The following is a 23318-nucleotide window of genomic DNA, read 5'->3' as shown; positions in this document are numbered from 1 at the left end:
GTTTTCAATGCGTTTAGAAATATACTATAGAATTTCTGAGTGCACCCAGCTATCTCCTCAAGCTAGTGTAACTGACAGAGTTCCAGGTTGGAGAGAAAAACACGTAACAGTAATACTTAATATTTACTGAGTACTTACATGCCAGACAATTCTGCTAAAAGGCTAGATGCAGTATCTTACTTAATATTCAGAATAATCCTTGAGTAATTCCATCTTCTCTGTGTTACAGAAGAGCAAACTGAGGCTTAGAGAGGTAAAGGAATGTGCCCAAGGCCTTGCAGGTCACTAATGGTGAACACTGGATCAGTACTTTGGTCTGTCCACTAGAATTTCAGAACTTTGTCTTTGATAGTTGCTGTATCATTTACCATTCAAGTAATGCCTGGCATTGGAAGGCACTCAATAAATATTTGTTGAATGAGTGAATAAGTGAATGACTATCTGCCTCCAGAAGCAAATCTCTAGCAGGTGGGTAGAATCACATGGCTAATGGATAAAGCCCCTACACCGTGGATTATGGGCTTGAGCAGGGAGGTGTCCGCTTTCAGAAATGAATGGTGGCACAGAAATAGTATCCCATGACCCAGAACAGCTAGGTTCTTATCTTGGCTCTTTGGCTGTGTGACCTTGGACCCATCATCCTCATGCCTTTCTGAGCTTCAGATGTCATTTCTGCAAGATGAGAGCCCTCAGAGTACCTCTGCATTCTCTTCCAACGCCAACAGCCTGTCAGTCACAAGAATTTTACACTTCAGAAATTGATCTTCTGGATAAACCACTCCAAGGACAAACCCCAAATGGTTTGGGGCTGTCCGAAGAGATTCATTGCCACCCCAAATATAGTACTGCCTTCTCTGTCTCTCCGGATTCCCTACTGGGATGCTGTATTTAGTGTTTTTTTTCTTTTACTTTCTTTTCTTCCCCACTTTTCAACTTCTAATTTTGAAATAATTTTTTACTTACACAAAAAATAAGAAAAAAATTTCTGATTATCCTTCTTAGAGTCTCCCCAAATGTTAACATTTTTCATGCCACAGTGAAATGATCAAAATCAGAAAGTTAACATTGATAAAATACTATTACCCGACCTACAGTTCTCAAGTTCACCAATTGTCTCACTCATTTACTTTTTTTCCTGGTCCAAGATCCAGCCCAAATTTACGTGTTGCATTTAGTTTGTCTTGTTTTGTTTGTCTTCCTTGATTTGCAACAGATTCTCAGTCTGTCTTTGTCTTTCATGCCCTTGATGCATTTGAAGAGTACTGACAAGGTATTTTTTAGAATTTCCCTCAATTCGGGTTGGTCTGGTGGTGATTGAGTTCAGTTTACGCACTTTTAGTAAAAATATCACGGAAGTGATTTGATTCCTTATTTTACCTCCTATCAGGCGTGACATGGTGTCCATTTGTCATGTTACCAATGATGCTTTTTGATTGCTCTCAGTTTTATCATATTCTAGATGTTTTATCTAAAAATAGAATAATAATAATACCTGCCCCACAAAGTTGTTGTGAAGATTAAGTAGAAAAAAGGCCATATAAAGCACAATTCCTGGGATAGTAGGACTCACCATTTTCATCTTTTTAAGTATATCAAATAATTAGGAAATTATTTCAGTAAAAATGGGAGTTTCTGATGGAGCTGGATTTGGGGCATTTGAAAATCCACATTTTGCCTTTGCATTCACTGCTGCAGCTGTGCCCCCTCAAGTCAGCAGAATTCCAGAAGGCACAGAAGGATCACAACTCTCAATGTTTCTCTGTAAGGGCAGCAAATGTAACTAAAGTGTCATTTGAATGTTTGGCTATTGTAAGCTCAGTGGCAGGGGACATGTCTATTCAACCCTGGATCTGGCCTACAAGATGTCAGGTAACCTTTTCAAGGGCATGAGATTTTAATAGTTTTTGAAGTCAAGTTACTAGATATTATGTTTTTGCCTGGGGAAAACATACAACTAATGTATAAATCTGGGTTTTACAGGTGACATCTGCATAGAGTGTTTATTTAACTAACTGCAGACTGACTGACATGTAGGTATTCTGTAATATTTTTCTATTAGTCTGTGAATAGGCAGTCCAATGAATTATTTATTGGGCTAACACATCCTGGTGCCTTTTTTTTTTTTTTTTTTTTTGAACACTCTCTATTGGAAGTCATGGTTTACTTACTCAATTAACCTTCTCCTGCCCAGATCTTCTCTCTTGAGGAGTAAACCACCAAAATACAAAGCAGCATTTTGGTGTACAGAGGAAGGGATCAAGCTTGCTCAAGACCTTAGTCTCCTCTAGTTGTAATCTCCCTAAAATCACATGTAGAACCTTATTTTCTAATTGATTATAGGGCATGAGATGCACAAACACCCATCCAGTATGCTTTTCTAGAAATGAGTAAAGCTGTGGCAGAGAAGTAAAGAGAGAAGACATTCCCCTCATTCTGCCAGATTCCAGCCTCATTTCTCTGAAGATAGCCACCATTTGAAGAGTACTGCGAAGGTACTTTGTAGAACGTCCCTCAGTTTGGGCTGGTGCTGGGGATGGCAGTGACAACAAGAACTGTTGAATCGGAAAGTATTTTTTCTATTGTCCCTTTACCCTCTACGCTCTCTGTAGTGCCATTTTTTCCCCCTTTTTTCTTTTCCCCGTATGCTATTGTGGTAGTTTAAGTCAGGTATGATCATGGCTTGAACTAGGGTGGTTGAGGAGAAGGGAATGAACAGTAGCGATAAGACTCAGAGGAGTATTTGAGCTTATTGTTTACAGGACTTCCTGATAGATTGGTTGACGGGGTGTGAGTAAAAGAGATAAGTCAATGATAATTCCAGGGCTTTTTTTGTTTTTGTTTTTTGAGTCGGAGTCTCACTCTGTTGCCCAGGCTGGAGTGATCTTGGCTTATTGCCTCCTCCTCCCAGGTTCAAGTGGTTCTCATGCCTCAGCCTTCCAAGTAGCTGGGACTACAGGCACACGCCACCATGCCCAGCTAATTTTTGTATTTTTAGTAGAGATGGGGTTTCACCATATTGGCCAGGCTGGTCTCAAACCCCTGGCCTCAAGTGATCCACCTGCCTTGGCCTCCCAAAGTGTGCTGAGATTACAGGTGTGAGCCACCGTGCCCGGCCTAGGTTTTCTTTGTTTTTTGTTTTTGGTTTTTTTTTCCTGAGCAACTAGATGGGTGCTGGTGCTATTTACTGAGGTAGGGAACCCAGAGAGAAGAGCAAATTTGGAAAGAAGGGCTCAAGGGTTTGGTTTAGGGCCTGTTATGTTTGAAATGCCTATTAGAGAACCAATGAGACATGTCAAATAAGCAGTTTGGATGTATAAACCTGGAATTTAGGAAAGCATAGTGAAAAGAACGTGGGATTTTGTGTGGTACATTTGGAATTACAATCTTTTTCTTTCCTTCTTTCTTTCTTTTTTTTTTTTTTTTTGAGACAGAGTTTCACTCTGTCGCCCAGGCTGGAGTCAGTGGTGTAATCGCAGCTCACTGCAACCTCCGCCTCCCAGATTCAAGCAATTCTCCTGCCTCAGCCTGCCATGTAGCTGGGACTACAGGTGCGTGCCACCATGCCCAGCTAATTTTTTTGTATTTTTAGTAGAGATGGGGTTTTACCATATTGGCCAGGCTGGTCTCAAACTCCTGACCTCGTGATCCGCCTGCCTTGGCCTCCCAAAGTTCTGGGATTACAGGCGTGAGCCACTGTGCCCGGCCCAGAATTACAATCTTTTTATAAGACTTCAATTATGTATTTAACCTCTCTGGTTCACAATTAGCATATACATCAATTATAAATTATATTACTCGTATTTCAGTTATCTATTGCTATTTAACGAACCACACCAAAGTATAGTGGCTTAAAACAAAAATAACCTATTACTTTTATCATTTATTTATTTATTTTTAAGACAGGGTCTCACTTCATTGCCCAGGCTGGAGTGCAGTGGCACAATCTTGGCTCACTGCAACCTCCATCTCCTGGGCTCAAGCCATCTTCCCACCTCAGTCTCCCGAGTAGCTGGGACTACAGGTGTATACCACCATGCCCAGCTAATTTTTGAGGTTTTCTTTTAGAGAGATGGGGTTCACCATGTTGCCCAGGCTAGTATCGAACTCCTAGCCTCAAGTAATCCCCCCACTTTGGCCTCCCAAAGTGTTGGGATTACAGGCGTGAGCCACCGTACCTGGTCTAATGATTTATTACATTAAATTTATTCTGTGCGTTGGGGTTTAGCTGGGTGGTTCTGCTGGCTTTGCTTGGGTCTCTTATTCAACAATAATCAGCTGAGAGCTTGGTTAGGGCTGGAATGTCCAAGATGGCTTCTCACTCTCCAGAGCCTCTCTCCAGGTGACCTCTCATGATTTAGTAATTTAGTCTGAGCTTTTTACATGGCAACAACTAGATCTCGAGAAGACAGATCCAATGTTCAAGCACTTATTCAGCCACTACTTGTATCATGCTTGCTATTGTCCCATAGGACAAAGCAAATCAGATGGCCAGGCCCACCAGTCAATGTGGGAGAGGGTATAATACTGGAAGGTGTTATTAATTGGGGACCTCCATTAATTGGGTCTACCACAGCTGACTTGATCAGGTTTTTGTGAAGATGAAGGTAACACATGTAAATTGACTGCCACATGGTAGATTCTCAATAAATATTAGCTATTAAGACGTACCTTCAAAATCATTTCCCAAGACCTATAGATAATAGTCATATTTTACTAACATATGTATAGGAGAAGAAAATGAACATGCTTTCTTATTTCTTTATTGTATTCTCCAGCAGAAGTAGAGCTATAATTCCTTTTCCTTTGCACTCAATTGTACTGCCTAACAGATGTTCTATGATTATATAAAATTTGGTGAATAAGTAATCCAATACTCCTGTTTTTGAAAAGTAAAAATTCCCTTTTAATGTTCTCATTTTTTTTTTTTTTTTTTGAGACGGAGTCTCGCTCTGTCGCCCAGGCTGGAGTGCAGTGGCGCGATTTCGGCTCACTGCAAGCTCCGCCTCCCGGGTTCACGCCATTCTCCTGCCTCAGACTCCCGAGTAGCTGGGACTACAGGCGCCGCCACCAAGCCCGGCTAGTTTTTTGTATTTTTTAGTAGAGACGGAGTTTCACCGTGTTAGCCAGGATGGTCTTGATCTCCTGACCTCGTGATCCACCCGTCTCGGCCTCCCAAAGTGCTGGGATTACAGGGTTGAGCCACCGCGCCCGGCCTTTAATGTTCTCATTAAAATGGCTTTGAAACCAAAGTTTAAAATCTGAACACAGATTTTTTTCCAATAATTTTCCCAAAAGTAAAATTTGTATTTGCTGATTTTTAAAAATTCTAACCTAAGTCTATTACTTATTTCTAACTATAGTTCTGCTACAATTTATTTCCTATTTAATTTTCTTCTACATAAGTCACATCAAGTATGTATACCAACAAAGAATACTATTCGGGAGAGAGTTCTGTTATTATTTTTTAAGGTAAGATTGCTTAGACATTTGGTATTTTTCTCCTTGCATTGTACAAGTTCTGTAGATTCTGTTTGGATTCTGGCCCCAAATCTTAAGCCGACTTGTTCCGAGAAGTCATTTCTTTGGGGTCCTTAATCCCTATGCTGTCCATAAATATTATGATTGGCAAAATGTTATCTCTTTGTTGAGCCTCTGTTTCCCTGCCATTGTGGTTCTACCTGACCTTCTGTATCCTGTATGTGTTTCTGCCTAGGTGTGGCCTTGGGAAGGATAATTTAGTTTCTTTCCTTTGACAAGAAGAGTAACTTCTTCTTCAGGATCCAAACACAAAATGCTCCATTCATTGGCAGAAGCTGGATTGTCATAACATGTCTTGTGTAACACTTCTAAATACCTTCTCTTATCACAGCAGTGCAAGGTTGCACCTGTTCCGCCACATTGCATGCAGTGTTGTCTGGGTAACAACAGTAGAAGGACACAGAACAAAATGGGAACAAATCAGCTTGGAGTCTCAGAGTTGACTTTTCCCTTTCTTTCTGAATTTTTGGTGCCATTTTCACAAAACTCATGATTTACTTTATTCCTATGAATCATATACTTTCCTTTCTTCACTTTACTTGTAGAAATACATTACAATATTATTTTCTTTTTAAAAAAATATGGAATGCTTCACAAATTTGTGTGTCATCCTTGCACAGGGACCATGTTAATCTTCTCTGTATCATTCCAGCTTTAGTATGTGTGGTGCTGAAGCGAGCACTACAATATTAGTTTTAAATTGAAAAATCATTGACTCTGAAGATGTATGTTTTCCCTTTGTCTCAGAGTCACACAGTCCTCATATCCATTTATGCATTTTCCTGAAGTGGAAGGACATTGATTAATTTTTCGCCATATTGTTATGTAAAAATACATGGAATCATATCAGTCAGGATAATCTCAATTATGCTTCAGTGACAACCAGCCCTGAACTTCAGTGATGCAATAAGGTTTATTTCTTACTCATGCTACCTCCCAGTGTGGGTTCACCGAGCAGCCAAGGTCATCTAGGTCTCTTGGGCCCCAGGCTGGCAGAAGCTCCATCTCAATTCATACTGTCATCATCATACAGGCACGAAATAGGGAAATGTGCAAATTGTGCACTGGCTCCTAAAGTTTTGAGCCAGAAGTGACATGTCACTTTATTCATATTTCATTGGCCAAAGTAAGTCCCACGGCCAAGCATAATTTCAAAAGGAGAGAAGAGTCCAAACCTGTTATGTTTCCAAAGGGAGATGAACTGGAATATGTGTAAACAGCCCCAATGACCACGGTAGCACCAATGACCACGGTAGCACCTTAGAAAGAATTAATCTCGGGTGTGGGATGGCCGCGGAGCCGGGCGGAGCTGACCTGCGGCTCCCGTGACCGGCTCTCCGGCCAGAGACACAGCCGGGGGAACCGGCCTGCTAGGCAGGCCTCGCCCCAATACGGTCGCCGTGCCCAAGAGAGGAAAGCGACTCAAGTTCCGGGCCCACGAAGCCTGCTCCGGCCGAGTGACCATGGCGGATTACGCCAAGTCGGATCCGGCTGTCATGAGATCTGCACGAGTCAAGAAAACCGTAACCAACGCTGTTCAGCAGGAAGTAAAATCTCTTTGCGGTTTGGAAGCCTCTCAGGTTCCTGCAGAGGAAGCTCTTTCTGGGGCTGGTGAGCCCTGTGACATCATCGACAGCAGTGATGAGATGGATGCCCAGGAGGAAAGCATCCACGAGAGAACTGTCTCCAGAGAAAAGAAAAGCAAGAGGCACAAAGAAGAAGTGGACGGGGCTGTTGGAGAAGAGTATCCCATGGATATTTGGCTGTTGCTGGTCTCCTATATCCATCCTGAGGATATTGTGAATTTTTCCCTGATTTGTAAGAATGCCTGGACTGTCACTTGCACTGCTACTTTTTGGACCAGGTTGTACCGAAGGCACTACCCGCTGGACGCTTCCCTGCCTTTGCGTCTGCGACCAGAGTGAATGGAGAAGCTGCACTGTCTCCGGGCTTGTGTGATCCGATCTCTGTACCATATGTATGAGCCATTTGCTGCTCGAATCTCCAAGAATCCAGCCATTCCAGAAAGCACCCCCAGCGCATTAAAGAATTCCAAATGCTTACTTTTCTGATGCAGAAAGATTGTTGGGAACAGACAGGAACCAATGTGAGAATTCAACTTCAAGTTCAAAAAACAGTCCCCTAGGTTAAAGAGCAAGTGTACAGGAGGATTGCAGCCTCCCGTTCAGTAACAAGATGTTCATACCAATCCAGACCAGCACTGCTGCCTACTGCAGGTCACCACCCTCAGTTTCATCTGTATTCCGATTGTCATGGGCGTGATATTTACTCTGTTTACTATCAGTGTGAGCACGGACATGCGGCATCATCCAGTGAGACTGGTGTTCCAAGATTCCCCTGTCCATGGTGATCGGAAACTGCGCAGTGAGCAGGGTGTGCAAGTCATCCTGGACCCAGTGCACAGCGTTCGGCTCTTTGACTGGTGGCATCCTCAGTACCCATTCTCCCTGAGAGCATTGTTACCGCTGCCCATCCCTTGGGGCAGCCCCGAGTCTAGTCTATTAGCAATCAGATTCCAATTTGGACAAGGCGGCTGGATTGTATGTCTGGTTAGTAATGTACATGCTCTTCAGGTTCCAGGGCTCCTGTTAGGGAAGGGAGAAATGTTGAATCCAGAGGAAGAACACCTACTATGATTTATAAACGTATTTTAATGTAAAAATTTGCATTTAAAAAGAGTGGCCCTGTTTTCTGTGTTAAAAGCCCCATTTGGTGCTATTGAGTTTGTTTTTTATTCTTTCATCGCAGTGAAAATTGTTGATCTTGCTCCAGGGAAAAATTAAACTCTTTGAATCTCCAAACAAGGAAGTTTCAGTTCCCTTATGGATCAGAGGAAACTTAGAGGCCTGAAATTGTTGCTTACAGTTTAGCTGCCCCTCAAATTCAAGTGAGTATTTTCCCTTCTCCCTTTACCCTTCTCCAGAAATAAAGCAGGTGACAGGGTTTTCAGAATCTTAAAAAAGAAAGAAAGAAAGAAAGAAAGAATTAATCTCACCAGAAATACAAGTAATTAAAAATGTTGAAAGAAAGAAAGAAAGAAAGGAAACAATAGTGCTGCCAAGTAACAGTGCTATGGTCACTCTCTTGCATTGATTATGAAATATTTCTGAAAAGCAATTTAGAAATATGTATTCATCAAGGGCCTCAAACATCATCCATAAACTTTGGACCTTATTTACACTTTCAGAATTTACTTTCACAAGAATAAAAATTGTAAATATCTAAATGTCTAATAAAGAGGAATTGGTAAATCTACTACTGTAACACACATGATGTAATATTATATAGCCACCAAATATCATAGTTTTGAATAATTTAAAAAGATAAAATGCTCAGGATGTAACATTAGGTGAAAACTATCAGGATATAATAGTGTTTTCAATGTTAACTTATTAAAGAACCTTAGTAGTAGTTATCTCTGGCAGGTGGGATTAAGATTTTTATTTTCCATTTTTATACCTTTCACACATTCTAAAATAAACATACACATTTTTGTTGTTGTTGTTGTTGTTGTTGTTTTGAGATGGAGTCTCGCTCTGTTGCCCAGGCTGGAGTGCAGTGGCATGATATCCGCTCACTGCAAGCTCCGCCGCCTCCCAGGTTCACACCATTCTCCTGCCTCAGCCTCCCTAGAAGCTGGGACTACAGGTGCCCGCCACCTCGCCCGGCTAATTTTTTTGTATTTTTAGTAGAGACGGGGTTTCACCATGTTCGCCAGGATGGTCTCGACCTCCTGACCTTGTGATCCACCCGCCTTGGCCTCCCAAAGTGCTGGGATTACAGGCGTGAGCCACCGCGCCCGGCCAACATACACATTTTAAAAGAAAAATATAACAACTTAAAAAATACTCAACACTTCTGTTTTATAGCTTTATTGAAGTACTATTTACATACCTTGACATTCATCCATTTAAAATGTACAGTTAGATGAGTTTTAGCAAATTTGTACAGTTATATAACCATCACCACAATTAAAATTTGGAATACTTTCAACATCCCCAAAAAGTTCCTTCATTCCCTTTTGTAGTTCATTCCTGCTCACACCCCAGCCCTTCAATCTGTTTTCTATTGCTGCATAATTTTGCTTTTGTTAGAGATTTTATATGAATGGAACTGTATGCATATTTTATATCTGTCCCCTTTCACTTAGCATGATGTTTTTGAGATGAATTCATGTTGTTACATATATCAGTAGTTCATTCCTTTTATTACTGAGTAGTGTTCTATTGCATTGAAACACAATATTTTGTTTATCCATGGACATTGGGTTGTTTCCAGACTTTGGCTATTATGAATAATGATGCTATGAATATTTGCATACAAATCTTTGTGTGGATATATATCTTTATTTCCCTTGGATAGATATCTAGGAATGGAATTGCTGAGTCATATGGGAAGTGTAAGTTTAATTTTTTAAGAAACTGCCAACCTGTTTCCAACATGGCCATACCATTTTACATTCCCACCAGCAATGTAAGAGAGTTCCTGTTTCCCTAGATTCTTGCCAATACTTGGTACTGGTAGTCTTTTTAATTTTAGCCATTTTGGTAGGTTGAAAAATATCTAGCACTTGGATATTTCCCTCATAGGCATTTAGCTGGCGGTACCATTATAAGCTCTATTCACATGGTAGCTGAAAGCTGGGATCTTGAGTTTCCATGCTTGCACACCTCCAGCATCCTAATCGAAAGTAAGAGAAGTCTTCATCAACAACCAACGGTTCAACTCTTTGTTATTATAGACTTAGGCCAAGTAGATTTCTTACGGTAACACAACATATGCAATTCAACCCACATACAAACTGACCAGACTTTTGTGTTTCTTAAAAATGTGTGTGTTGGGGTATTGCAGGGCAGGGGGAATGGGGATAGGATTATGTTATGAACTTTTCTCTTTTGCATGAAAGCTAATTAAGGAACAGGCATGCCACTGAGTGTTTCTTTTCCTTTTTATTTTTTTTCTTTAGTTTGACAAGACAAAGTGTGGGCTGGATATATAATTTGAATATATACAATTATTTCTTGATAACTATAAGGACAAGAAGCAAGTGCTGCCTGACTCATGGAATCCTTTGGTATGGGATGTGCCTGGAGAAATGGTGTACTCATGTGTAAGAAGGTTGAGGAGAAAAATCCCAAGAGAAGCTCTGTACCATAAGGTTTCTCTTCAGTGTCCGACTTCAGGGGAGTCGGACAGTGTCATTAAGGACACTGTACTAGAATAAAAATTGTCTGGGTTCCAATTTAAATCTTTCGTTTATCAGCTGTGTGACCTCAGATGATTCATTTAATATCTCTGGCTTCCTCATCTGTAAAATGGGTGTAATAATATCTGACCTACCTACTGCATGGCAATCTTGGATCCAAACAGCACTATAGAACCATTTTTATAGAGCGCTTTGCCTTATTTGTACACAGTCCATTTGTACTTTTTATTTCACCTTTTATCTTATGCAATCACCAAATAACCCAGTGAGGTAGCAAAGCATAGTTATTATCTCCATGGTACAGATGACTAAACTGTGGCTCAGAGGCTTTGGAATCACAAAAGAAAGACTTCTAGTTCCCTGGTCAACAGAGTATTATTTTGCGCTATAGTTCTTATAGGTTATGTTACATGCTGTGCTATGATTTTTAATGTTGTAAATAGAATTGGGCCACACATTTGTTTACGTATTGTCTACACCTGCTTTTGTGTGACAAGGGTAGAGCTGAGTCATAGCAACAGAAACCACATGGCGTGCGATGCCCAAAATATGTACTCACTGGCTCTTTAAGAAAATGTTTGCTAGCCTCTGCTTTAAGTGCTTTTTACTATGTGTATTAACTCATTCAATCCTCCTAACAATCCTACGAGGCTGGTTATATTAGGCATTAAGGGAAACTGAGGCATAGAAAGGTAGAGTAACTAGATCAAAGTAAAACAGTGAGTAAATGGAGGAGCTGAGTTTGAACACAGGTAGTCTGGATCCAAACCCAATGCCCTTAATCCCTTTCATTACTGGCTTCTGTGATTCCTATTGGGCTGCATCTCATTTGGTCGACATTCACTGAACAGCTGTTAGTGGTTGCTAACACCATTCTAGGGATTGGGGCTAGTATAGAACACACTCTTATGGAGCTAACATTCCAGTGGAGGAGATAAAGCAATTATCAAGTAATCAAATAAATGAGCAAGATTGTTTCAGAGAATGAAGTCTGTGGGGGAAAAGAATAGGTTAGAGTGATCAGAGACAGAGAACTAGGTGGATAAAGGGGGCAGGAGAGAAGTTGCTAGAAACCGCTGTGTACATTGAACATATTTTGACTCTGATCCTCCCAAGGGAAGACCCTTATTAATCTTACTGCTCCTTCTTCTTTGTCTCCCCAGTCCCTGGCACAGAGTGAGCACTCAAAAACCACATGAGTACATATGACTGATCTTTCCATCACCTGCCTTCCCACTGACCTCTTCCTGCCCCTTCATCCACCTTTGTGTTTGAATATTCGTTCCCATGACTTGTTCTTCCACACCAGATTATGAGCCTCTAATAGTCATGATCTCTGACTCTAAGTCTCATAAACCTAGTCCAGAGTCCTGAACAGAGAGGGACCTCAAGAATAATTTCTAAATAACATTTTAGAGTCAGCTCTTGGCCTGAATCTTTCAAAAATAGCCATGTACAGGTTGAAATTTTAGTTGAAACTGCATGTGGCCCATAGTTTTATCTCCTTTATCTGAGGTAATAGGGAAGGAACCACAGTTATTTGCAATAACAGATCCTACACCAGTTCTCTGTGCTTCTCTGTGAGTGACAAATGGTACTTCCACACTGCTGCTCTGTGTATCTAGCCCTGACCCCTGGTGAATCCAGCCTACCTGTGGATTTTGGGCTCCAATCTTAGTATATAAAAAGTGGGGAGAAGGGAATGACCCAAGTCCCCATAGGTAATACACAAATAGGATGATGCAGTAGTGGCTGATGAAGGGAGCTACAGATTGATAATGTAAACTTACACGAAGCACAGCTTTCCAGGATTAGGTAAAAATTTCATCTGTGTGCCAAACTAGCCCTTTATACGTATAAGCAAACCCAGAGTCTTCATGAGATGTAGGACAGAAAAATGATCAAATGCCTGACAAGAAACTAACATGGGCATTTCTAGCTCTGGCTTCTGCCTTGACCTTGTATGACCTTTGCAACTGTCCTAGGCAGGCAGACTTCATGACACCTGTCCCCTGCAGCAACTGTCAAGTCAGCCCCACCTGGTTTCACTAAGCTGGAAGCCAGATCTGTCCAACACCGCCAGCTGTTACCCACATTTGCTTTTATGGCTTTCCTTTGCTTCCATGTCTTGTGTGGTCTCCTCTTGCTTACCCTCTTTTCCCCTCTCTTTACTTCTATGACTACTAATTTTCATGCTTTTTCATTCTAACTTTATTACATCTGCAAAGTCCTTATTTCCAAATAAGATCAGGGTTTAGGTCTGGACATAAATTTTGGGGGAGAGACACTGAACCTACTGCAATACGCTTCAGTTTTATTTAGCAATGCAAGGTGACATCTAGTCAACATCATGCTGACATATGGGCTGCCCTTTAAAAACCCACCTTCAGACAAAGAAGGAAATGAATTCTGTGAGATGGTAGGAGCCTAAAAGGTGAACATACTGTGGTGAAAATTGGTCTTATGATGCCTTCCTGACAATTGCAGATAAATAGAATTGGTTTATTCCATATTTCCTCTTCTGCACATTTTGGAATATAAGATAGAACCCTACCTTGCCAGAATTTGGGATGTTTCCTCTAGCAATTTGCCCATTGCCATCTTTTACTTATTGAGCACCTACAACATGGTAGACCCTATGTAGGTACTTTCTTCCCTAAAAAGTGAGGTAGAGTCTCTTATCCCTAATTTGAGGCTCAAAAGATTAAGTAATAACCTAACTATGAAAGCACAGTTGGCAAGTGGCATGGCTGAGAACTAAACTCAATGTTATCAATCTCTTTAGCCCACTTTCTTTGGTTCAGACATTAACACTTGTATTCATTATTGTCATTAAGCACCAAATGTTAGACCTTAGTGATAAAGCAGGGAAACCTGATGGTCATGCCTCCAAGCTTACATTGCAGGAGTGGAACTCTGGAAGAGGTACAGGAATCAATTACATGAAAAGTCAGGAGAGGAGCATCCCATAAGCTCACTTCACAGAGCTAAACTGTCTGAAGTGCTGCCATTTTTAGCATGGGTGATATCTATTTTGTCATTTATGAACACTTAAGGATTAATGGAGAGAGGTTATCCTTAGAGGGCAAGGACTTTGTCATTTAAGATGACTTAGGATCCACACTTATGCACATCCCAAGGACTCAGGAGCTACTACTCTGTTGCTAGCCTTTTTTTAACTTAAGTTCCTAAGACTGCAAAGCAGAGATGGGAAATACCTGGGTTAGTTCAAGGACTGTCCAAGGGACATGTTGAGTGTACTTAAAGTTCAAAAGTGATTATGATTGTGCTTTGAAATTAGCAGCTTGGTTCTTCCACAAGAGTTAATATTTATATCCCACAAATATAAGTTGCTAATTGCATTCCTTTTAGTATCAAGATACTTCCAAAGGAGAGAAAGAAGTAGCTAAAAATTAGTTTGGGCTGGCAAATATGTGGCACGTTGTTGAAAACGTTGTGATCTTTACATGTGTGGTGCTCTCAGTAAACCTGGACCTGCTTCTGGGTTGGTGTTTCCAATCTGAAAACCTTTTTATGTTTTTTTTTTTAAAATAGCGACAGGGTCTCACTCTGTTGCCCATGCTGGAGTGCAGTGAAATGATCACAGCACACTGCAGCCTCAGCCTCTTGGGCTCAAGCTATCCTCCTTCCTTAGCCTCCAGAGTAGCTGGGACTACAGAAGTGCACCACACCCAGCTAACTTTTTAATTTTTGTAAAGACTGGATCATGCTATGTTGCCCAGGATGGTCTTGAACTCCTAGACTCAAGTAATCCTCCCGCCTCAGTCTCTCAAAGTGCTGAGATTACAGGTGTGAGCCACTGTACCCAGCCCCATCTCAAAAACCTTTGATAGCCTTCCAGGGATTGGAGAACACAGTCCAAACATCCTTAGCCTGGCCTTCAACATCCTCTGCAGTCTGGCCCCTACATTCTTATCCAGCTCAGTCTTCTACTACATCCCCTGCCCCCCACCAAGCCTGTACATAAGTCATCACTGTCAGTCCAGAGCCTTCTGGCTGTGGCCAGTGTGGTCCAGTTGCTGACCCTTGCTCAGCCTCTGCCTTCTGCCTGTGTGGGAGATTGTAAAAATGGCTGCAATTATTCTCTTCCCTGTATCCACGGTTCTTTGGAATGTGACTTCGTCAAGAAGTGGAGCTTTTCCCTACCCCTTGAACCTGGGGTGGTCTTGTGACTTGCTTTGGCCAGCAGAATGGAGCAGAAGTGATGCAGTGCCAGTTCTGAGCATAAGTGTTCAGAAGCCTTGCTTACTTTTCGTTCACTCACTTGGAACTCTGCTGTCACCACAGGGACAAGCCAGGCTAACCTAGTGGGATGATAAGACCCACGTGGCACAGTCACCCTCTCCCTCAACAGTTTGCCATCCAGCCAGTGATGGATCTGCCAGGGGACTGCAGATGCTTGAGTGAGTGATAACTGCTGAAGCTGAGATCAGCCAGGCCTAGCCCAGAGTAGCAGGGCTATCTCTCTTATCTGTAGACAGGCAAGCAAAAATCAATGGCTGTTATTTGAAGTCACTTAGTTTTGGGATGGGTTAATATGAAACAAGAGATAACAGGTACACTCTGGAATTTCCTTCCCATTCATCCAACAAACATGACCTAAGAGTCTGCTCCATGACTTGATCTGTGGTAGACACTGGGGGTTTAGCACCAACACAGACTATCTCCAAGGAGTTCCCATTTCCTTTTGTTGGGCCTTTGAAGTTCCCCTTCTTTCAAGGCAGCCAAAGATGGTCAAATCCCACTTCCCAGATGTCTTTTCAGATCTTCCCAGTCAGAATTGATCTCTCCCTTTCTCAGTCCCAATTGACTGTCTTTATATCATTTCTCTGGATTCTTTCTCACCTAGACGGTTGCAAGAGCTGCTGATTGGCCTCTGCATGTCTAACCTGCTCTTGAATTTGTCCTTCTCAGACTCGCCACAGTGAGCTTTCGAAATGCAAATTATATTATGACCCTTGGAGTGAATCTCCTCACTGACTGTCAGACCCATGAAAAAGTCCCACATCCACCTTGGTGCTCTGTCACCTGCACACTTCTCCTGTCTCATCTGCCATCTTACATTTACTCTCTGTTAATAGTTCACTCTCTCCTGTTCTCTCTTCTAGGAATGTTCTCCCCACCCAAGACTGACTAATATGCGTATATTTACCTTCTTAAATTCGGTTGTCACCTCTTGCAGGAAGTCTTTGTTGAACTCTGCTGCTTCCTTGCCCCACCTCCTCATTTCTGTGACTGTAATACTGTTACTGTGCACTATTGTAATTTCTTATGTTTACATGTCTGGAGACAAACGTTTGTAAAGTCAAGGCTCAGGTATTAATTTTATCTGTACATCTAGCTATCCCTTAGGCAAAATCTTTTCACTTAGATGATACTTAAAAGTGTTTGTTTGTTTGTTTATTTATTTATTTATTTATTTTGAGACCGAGTCTTGCTCTAACGCCCAGGCTGGAGTGCAGTGGCGCAATCTGGGATCACTGCAAGCTCTGCCTCCCGGGTTCATGCCATTCTCCTGCTTCAGCCTCCCGAGTAGCTGGGACTACAGGCGCCTGCCACCTCGCCCAGCTAATTTTTTGTATTTTTAGTAGAGACGGGGTTTCACCGTGTTAGCCAGGCTGGTCTCGATCTCCTGACCTCATGATCCGCTTGCCTCAGCCTCCTAAAGAGCTGAGATTACAGGCGTGAGCCACCGCTACCGGCCTATTTTTTTATTTAATTTATTTATTTATTTATTTATTTTGAGACGGAGTTTCACTCTTGTTGCCCAGGCTGGAGTGCAATGGCGTGATCTTGGCTCACTGCAACCTCCGCCTCCGGGGTTCAAGCGATTCTCCTGCCTCAGCCTCCCTAGTAGCTGAGATTACAGGCATGTGTCACCACGCCCGGCTAATTTTGTATTTTTAGTAGAGACGGGGTTTCTCCATGTTGGTCAGCCTGGTCTCACACTCCCGACCTCAGGTGATCCACCTGCCTCGGCCCGGCAAAGTGCTGGAATTACAGGCATGAGCCACTACACCCGGTCAAAAGTGTTTTTAAAATGAATGAACAAATGACAAAATTAAGGAATAAAGACTGCCTTTACAATTACCTGCCCGGTACCCTGAAAGAATGATTATTCATATCTACGCAGTCATGCATACCATTTTTGTACAAATAAATTTCCTGGGAGAAAATTTCACTTAGGAGAGGAATAGAATCAAAGTGTCTTGGATAAGATGTGAAGAAATGCCAATTGTAACAGAAGATTGATAGTCTGAAAGCTGAACATAATCTGCTATCCAATTTTATATGACCCGTATGACTCTTAGATCATTAGGTCCAGTCTAGATATTTTTTAAAGAAAGGAATTCCAATCTTTTTGTTTAATATTTCTAAAAATAGTAAAGAAAACCTGTTTTATCCAAGTAATATTTTATGTTTTATTTATTTATATTGTGATCCCTAAATGGTTCACACCACACATATTCTGGAATCTATTCCCAACACCACACTCACCCAAAGAAAACTATCCTCAGTCAGGAGAATTTTTGTCCTTCTTTCTCAATATTCTTCACTCCCTCCTTCCCAGCTACCATATAGATCAACTTAACCTTTTAAAATCATCCCTTACTGACCTTTCTCCCACCAGTTTTTCACATTATCAAATCACAAAAGCCCAGGAATCATGTGGCAGAAAAATCTAACTTTCTAGGAAAGGAAGAGCTAGAGGGGAAACAATTTCACCAGAAAGTGCTAGCAAAGTGGATGAATTTAGGGACATTGATACTTGTATTAACTTTAATACACCCACCAGGCTGAATTATTCTATCCCTCTTGGTATTATCTGATCTTTCTAGTCCCTGAGTTTTCACTAGTCCATAACAAAATAAGAAAAATAAATGATTACACTTTTTTTTTAAATTATTAAAACAAAATTTTAGAACTGTATTTTAGTCTGGTGTCTACTTTTGGGGAGTTTTCTTTTCTTTAACAAAATCATGGTGATACAACATAGTTTCTTAATGCTTTATTTGGCATAATAGAAATTTGGCAAACATATGTAAGTTCATAGTTTAAAAAAACTTTTTATTAGTCTATAAAACCCTAAAATACGGGAACAATCAATTCATTGTTTGTTGAGTTTTTTAGTGGGGGAGAAAAAGGCCTTCAGTTGAGGGAGGAGAGAAGAGAATAGGTATCCTAAATTATAGGGGGTGTCCTAAATTATAGTAAAATATTTCCAGTTTCCAGAACCTGTATTTACTATTTGCTGTGTTCCCAGCCTGGAGTTCTCAACCCCTGTGGACTTTTAAAGGTACTCTAATGAGAGTTCTCAAGCTGTTTTCAGTATTCCAAAAATCTAAAAAAAAAATAGAAATTAGCCTGTATAGATTATACAGCAAATTTCTCTGCTTTTGGCGAAGAAGATAAGAATTCAATATGGTAACAAGAATTATCACATACTGTTTAGAAGCACTGATTAATACCTAGAGGTTTATTAAGAAAAAAATTAAAAATTATTGATTAAAGTGTTTGATTTGAAACAGTTTGGTTGTTTCTTAAGATGTTAAAATATAGAATTACCATGTGAACCAGAAATTCCACTGTTAGATACATACCCAAGATAATTGATAGCATACATCCACACAAAAATGTGTGTATAAATATTCACATCAGCATTGTTCATAATAGTCCAAAAGTAGAAATAGTTGAAGGTGAATGGATAAACAAAATGTGGTATATTCATATAATGGAATAATATCCTGTCAATAAAAAAAGATGAAGTACAGATATAGGCCACAACGGAGATGAACCTTGAAAACATTATGATAAGTGAAAGAAGCCAGACAGAAAAGACCATGTATTATATGATTCAATTTATATGCAATATCCAGAATGGGCAGATCCATAGACAGAAAGCTGATGAATGGTTGCCAGGGACTGGGGAGAGAGGGAAATGGGGAGTGACTGCTAATGGATTTCATTTTGGTGTGATAAAAACATTATGGAATTATATAGCAATGATGATTATTACTTTGTGAATATAATAAAAAAATCACTGAGTTAAACACTGAAAAATTAAATATTAAAAACTTTTAAAAAGTTACGATTGTTTTGTGGGTCATGGGTAGTATTATTTAAAACATGGGTGCACAGCTGCACTAAAATCTCCGAATTTACTACTATATAATTCATCCATGTAAATAAAAACCTCTTGTACCCCAAAAACTATTGAAATAAAATAAAAATAAAACATGCACCTATGAAAAAGGAGTAAAGTGAATCCTTGGAAAGAGGTTTGAGAAATATTGCCATACACAGCTTACAACTGTGTTAAAAGTCAGCTGTTCTGTATCCTGGCTTTACTCACATCCATGCAAACAAGGTGGCATTCACATTAATTCTTACAGTTTAAAAGTTTCCTGCTCTTTCCTATGTAACATGCTTAGTACCCAAACAGGCTTCTCTGTGCCAGCAGAGGAGTTACAGAAAGAAAGGAGAAGGGGGTCAAATCTTGCTTTGTCCTCATGTGCCACCTGGTCCTGAAAGCCAACTGCTTGTTCCCCAGAGAATCACAGAAAATCTTTGTGAGTTTGAGTTCTTGACCTCCCACCTGTAGCTGCTGTACCCTCTTCCCATAGTTCAGATCTGGTTGATTGGCCCAACTCGGGATCCAGTTTGGGCTGTTCTCCTCTGTCCCCACCCATCTCTGCCTGCAGGACTTTGTTACTGGAGTCTGGTCCCCGTTTGTCAATACGGGGACCAGATAGATCAGTTGAGCTTGAATTTAATTAAGTTTAATTCAACTTAAGTTTAATTCAACTTGAGCTCAAGCTCAAACTAGAGTTCAGCTACAACTTCTCTTGCACTTCTACAGTATTTCATTCTCAACTGATCTATCCGCATGAAACATTTAGAAGCCAAAGTGAAAAATAAAATTAAGGAGTGGATTTTTAAAGACTTGGTTGTTTGGGACTTTGGCGTCATATAGTCCCCTACAAAATGGTGGTTTGCCATCATGTGAAGGAAAGGAGTGCCTGCTATAGTCAAGGATTGTTTGGATTTCCCAGAGGAACATAAGGTATCAGACAGTACAGGGATAGGAGTTTCACAGGATGTCTAGTACAATGTCTCAGCAATTGCAGGACTCACTTCTAGTGCACTCATTTTTTTGTGGTGTTTTTTTCTTTTGTTTTGTTTTCGTTGTTGTTGTTGAGATGTGGGTGGGGGGTCTCACTTTGTTGCCCAGACTGCTCTTGAACTCCTGAGCTCAAGAGATCTTCAGGCCTTGGCCCCTCAAAGTGCTGGGATTACAGGCATGGAGGCACCATGCCAGGCACTTCTAGCATACTTTTGGCTGATGCCCATCAAGTCTCAACAGGTACACATCTCAGAAGAGGCACTGTCCTCTTTCACTTTGTTACATAACCTTTCATGGGTCCATGATTTCTTTCAGTTAAACTGTGGCTAACAAGATCATGCTTACATAGCTGGTTTTATTTTATTTTTAACATCAATATTGTAGGAAAGGCATTGTTTATCTTCATTTCACCTTGGGAGAAACTGAGTCTCAAAGAGTTTAAATGAATTGCCCAGAGTTGCAGACTCAGGACTCAAACTGAGCTTCTACCTCTAAACTCAATGTTATTTTTACTCTACACTCCAGCCTGCTAGAGATTTTAAAAGATGGAAATCATATATCATGCCTGTTTTTGTACAAGTCTTTAATAAATACTGTTTTAGTAAATTAATTCATTTCCCGCTGATAATTTTGCTTAGTAGATAGAGACTAGCATATAGTAGAATTATAGAGAAATGGATTTGAACACCATCTTGACTGCCTGCAAGATCTTTGATCTCGAACAAGTAGCCTAATCTTGCAAAGCTTTAATTCTCTCATTTGTAACATGATTTGGTGTAAAATTTATATATTTTTTGCTATAAGTAAATACATATATTTGCTAGTTTCTAAAGTTGGCCCCTCAATGAGCCACACCTCTTAGTATCTACATGTTAGTATAAGTCCCTCCTCTGGGGTTGATCCTGTGACTCACGTTTAAACAATAGAATTGATGGAAGTGACTTAGTGTGACTTCTGAGGCTATATCATAAGAAACCTTGCAGCTTCCACCTAGTTCCCTTGGAACATTCAGTCTAGGGGGAGAAAGCTGCCATGTAAGAAGTCTGTTGAATAGGAGTGGTGAGAGAGGGCATCCTTGTCTTGTGCTGGTTTTCAAAAGGAATGCTTCCAGCTTTTGCCCATTCAATAAGATATTTTCTATGGGTTTGTCGTAAATAGCCCTTATTATTTTGAGATATGTTCCATCAATGCCTAGTTTATTGAGAGTTTTTAACCTGAAGGGATGTTGAATTTTATCAAAGGTCTTCTCTGTATCTATTGAAATAATCATGTGGCTTTTGTCATTGGTTCTGTTTATGTGACGGATTACGTTTATTGATTTGCTTATGTTGAACCAGCCTTGCATCCCAGGGATAAAGCCGACTTGATCGTAGTGGATAAGCTTTTTGATGTGCTGCTGGATTCGGCTTGCCAGTATTTTATTGAGGATTTTCACATGGGTGTTCATCAGGGATATTGGCCTGAGGTTTTCTTTTTTTGGTATGTCTCTGACTGGTTTTGGTGATGCTGGCCTCATAAAATGAGTTAGGGAGGAATCCCTCTTTTTCAATTGTTTGGAATAGTTTCAGAAAGAATGGTACCAGGTCCTTTTTGTACCTCTGATAGAATTCAGCTGTGAATCCATTTGGTCCTGGGCTTTTTTTGTTTGGTAGTCTATTAATTACTGCCTCAATTTCAGAACTTGTTATCGGTCTATTCAGGGATTCAACTTCTTCCTGGCTTAGTCTTGGGAGGGTGTATGTGTCCAGGAATTTATCCATTTCTTCTAGATTTTCTAGTTTATTTGTGTAGAGGTGTTTATAGTATTCTCTGATGGTAGTTTGTATTTCTGTGGGATCAGTGGTGATATCCCCTTTATCATTTTTTATTGTGTGTATTTGATCCTTCTTTCTTTTCTTCTTTATTAGTCTAGCTAGCAGTCTACTATTTTGTTAATTTTTTTGAAAAAGTCAGCTCCTGGATTCAGGAAAGAGAAAGAAATAAAGGATATAGGGAGAGAGGAAGTCAAATTGTCTCTGTTTGCAGATGACATGATTCTATATTTGAAAACCCCACTGTCTCAGCCCCAAAACCCCTTAAGCTGATAAGAAACTTCAGCAAAATATCAGGATACAAAATCAATGTGCAAAAATCACAGGTATTCCTACACACCAACAATAGACAAGCAGAGAGCCAAATCATGAATGAACTCCCATTCACAATTGTTACAAAGAGAATAAAATACCTAGGAATGCAACTTGTAAGGGATGTGAAGGGCCTCTTTAAAGAGAACTACAGAACACTGCTCAAGGAAATAAAAGGGGACACAAACAAATGGGAAAACATCCCATGTTCATGGATAGGAAGAATCAATATTGTGAAAATGGCCATACTGCCCAAAGTAGTGTAGAGATTTCATGCTACTTCCATCAAGCTACCATTGATTTTCTTTGCAGAATTAGAAAAAAATTACTTTAAATTTCGTATGAAACCAAAGAAGAGTCTATATAGCCAAGAAAATCCTAAGCAAAAAGAACAAAGCTGGAGGCATCACACTACCTGACTTCAAAGCATACTACAAGGCTACAGTAACCAAAACAGCATGGTACTGGTACAAAAACAGGTATGTAGACCAATGGAACAGAACAGAGACCTCAGAAATAACACGACACATCTACAACTGTCAGATCTTCGGCAAATCTGACAAAAACAAGCAATGGAGAAAGGATTTCCTATTTAATAAATAGTGCTAGGAAAATTGTCTAGTCATATGCAGAAAACTGAAACTGTACCCCTTCCTTATTCCTTATATAAAAATTAAGCCCAAACCCATAAAAAACCTTGAAGAAAATCTAAGCAATACCACTCAGGACATAGGCACGGGCAAAGACTTAATGACTAAAACACCAAAAGCAATTGCAACAAAAGCCAAAGTTGACAGACGGGATGTAATTGAACTAATGAACTTCTGCACAGCAAAAGAAAGTATCATCAGAGTGAACAGGCAACCTACAGAATGGGAGAAAACTTTTGCAATCTACCCATCTGACAAAGGTCTAATATCCAGAATCTACAAGGAACTTAAAGAAATTTACAAGAAAAAACAAACAGACCCATCAAAAAGTGGGCAAAGTATATGAACAGACACTTCACAAAAGAAGACATTTAAGTGGCCAACAAAGAAATGAAAAAAAGTTCATCATCACTGATCATTAGAGAAATGCAAATCAAAACCAAAATGAGATACTATCTCATGCCAGTCAGAATGGTGATTATTAAAAAGTCAGGAAACAATAGATGCTGGTGAGACTGTGGAGAAATAGGAACACTTTTACACTGTTGGTGGGAATGTAAATTAGTTCCACCATTGTGGAAGACAGTGTGGTGATTCCTTGAGGATCTAGAACCAGAAATACCATTTGATCCAGC

General features: G+C 40.3%; 1 protein-coding gene and 1 non-coding gene across 2 annotated transcripts; one reads left to right on the top strand and one right to left on the bottom strand.

Annotated features, from left to right (window-relative positions):
* Positions 1-6113: 6113 nt before the first annotated feature.
* Positions 6114-6220, bottom strand: LOC112619811. The gene has a single exon (XR_003118313.1). It is a non-coding gene; the product is annotated as a U6 spliceosomal RNA (small nuclear RNA).
* Positions 6221-6822: 602 nt separating this feature from the next.
* LOC112619006 (transmembrane protein 183A-like) lies at positions 6823-8507 on the top strand. Its single transcript, XM_025376745.1, has one exon. It carries the CDS (start codon positions 7002-7004, stop codon positions 7461-7463), a length of 462 nt encoding a protein of 153 aa, XP_025232530.1. The 5' UTR covers positions 6823-7001; the 3' UTR covers positions 7464-8507.
* Positions 8508-23318: the final 14811 nt, after the last annotated feature.

This window comes from Theropithecus gelada, chromosome 2 (assembly GCF_003255815.1).
Source record: "Theropithecus gelada isolate Dixy chromosome 2, Tgel_1.0, whole genome shotgun sequence".
Lineage (NCBI taxonomy): Eukaryota > Metazoa > Chordata > Mammalia > Primates > Cercopithecidae > Theropithecus > Theropithecus gelada.
The sequence above is the reverse complement of the archived record's forward strand: the minus strand, read 5'-3'. Positions and strand labels throughout refer to the sequence as shown.

Excerpts from the sequence above, each read along its gene's own strand:
- LOC112619006 (XM_025376745.1), top strand. The coding sequence starts at position 7,002 with ATGGCGGATTACGCCAAGTCGGATCCGGCTGTCATGAGATCTGCACGA.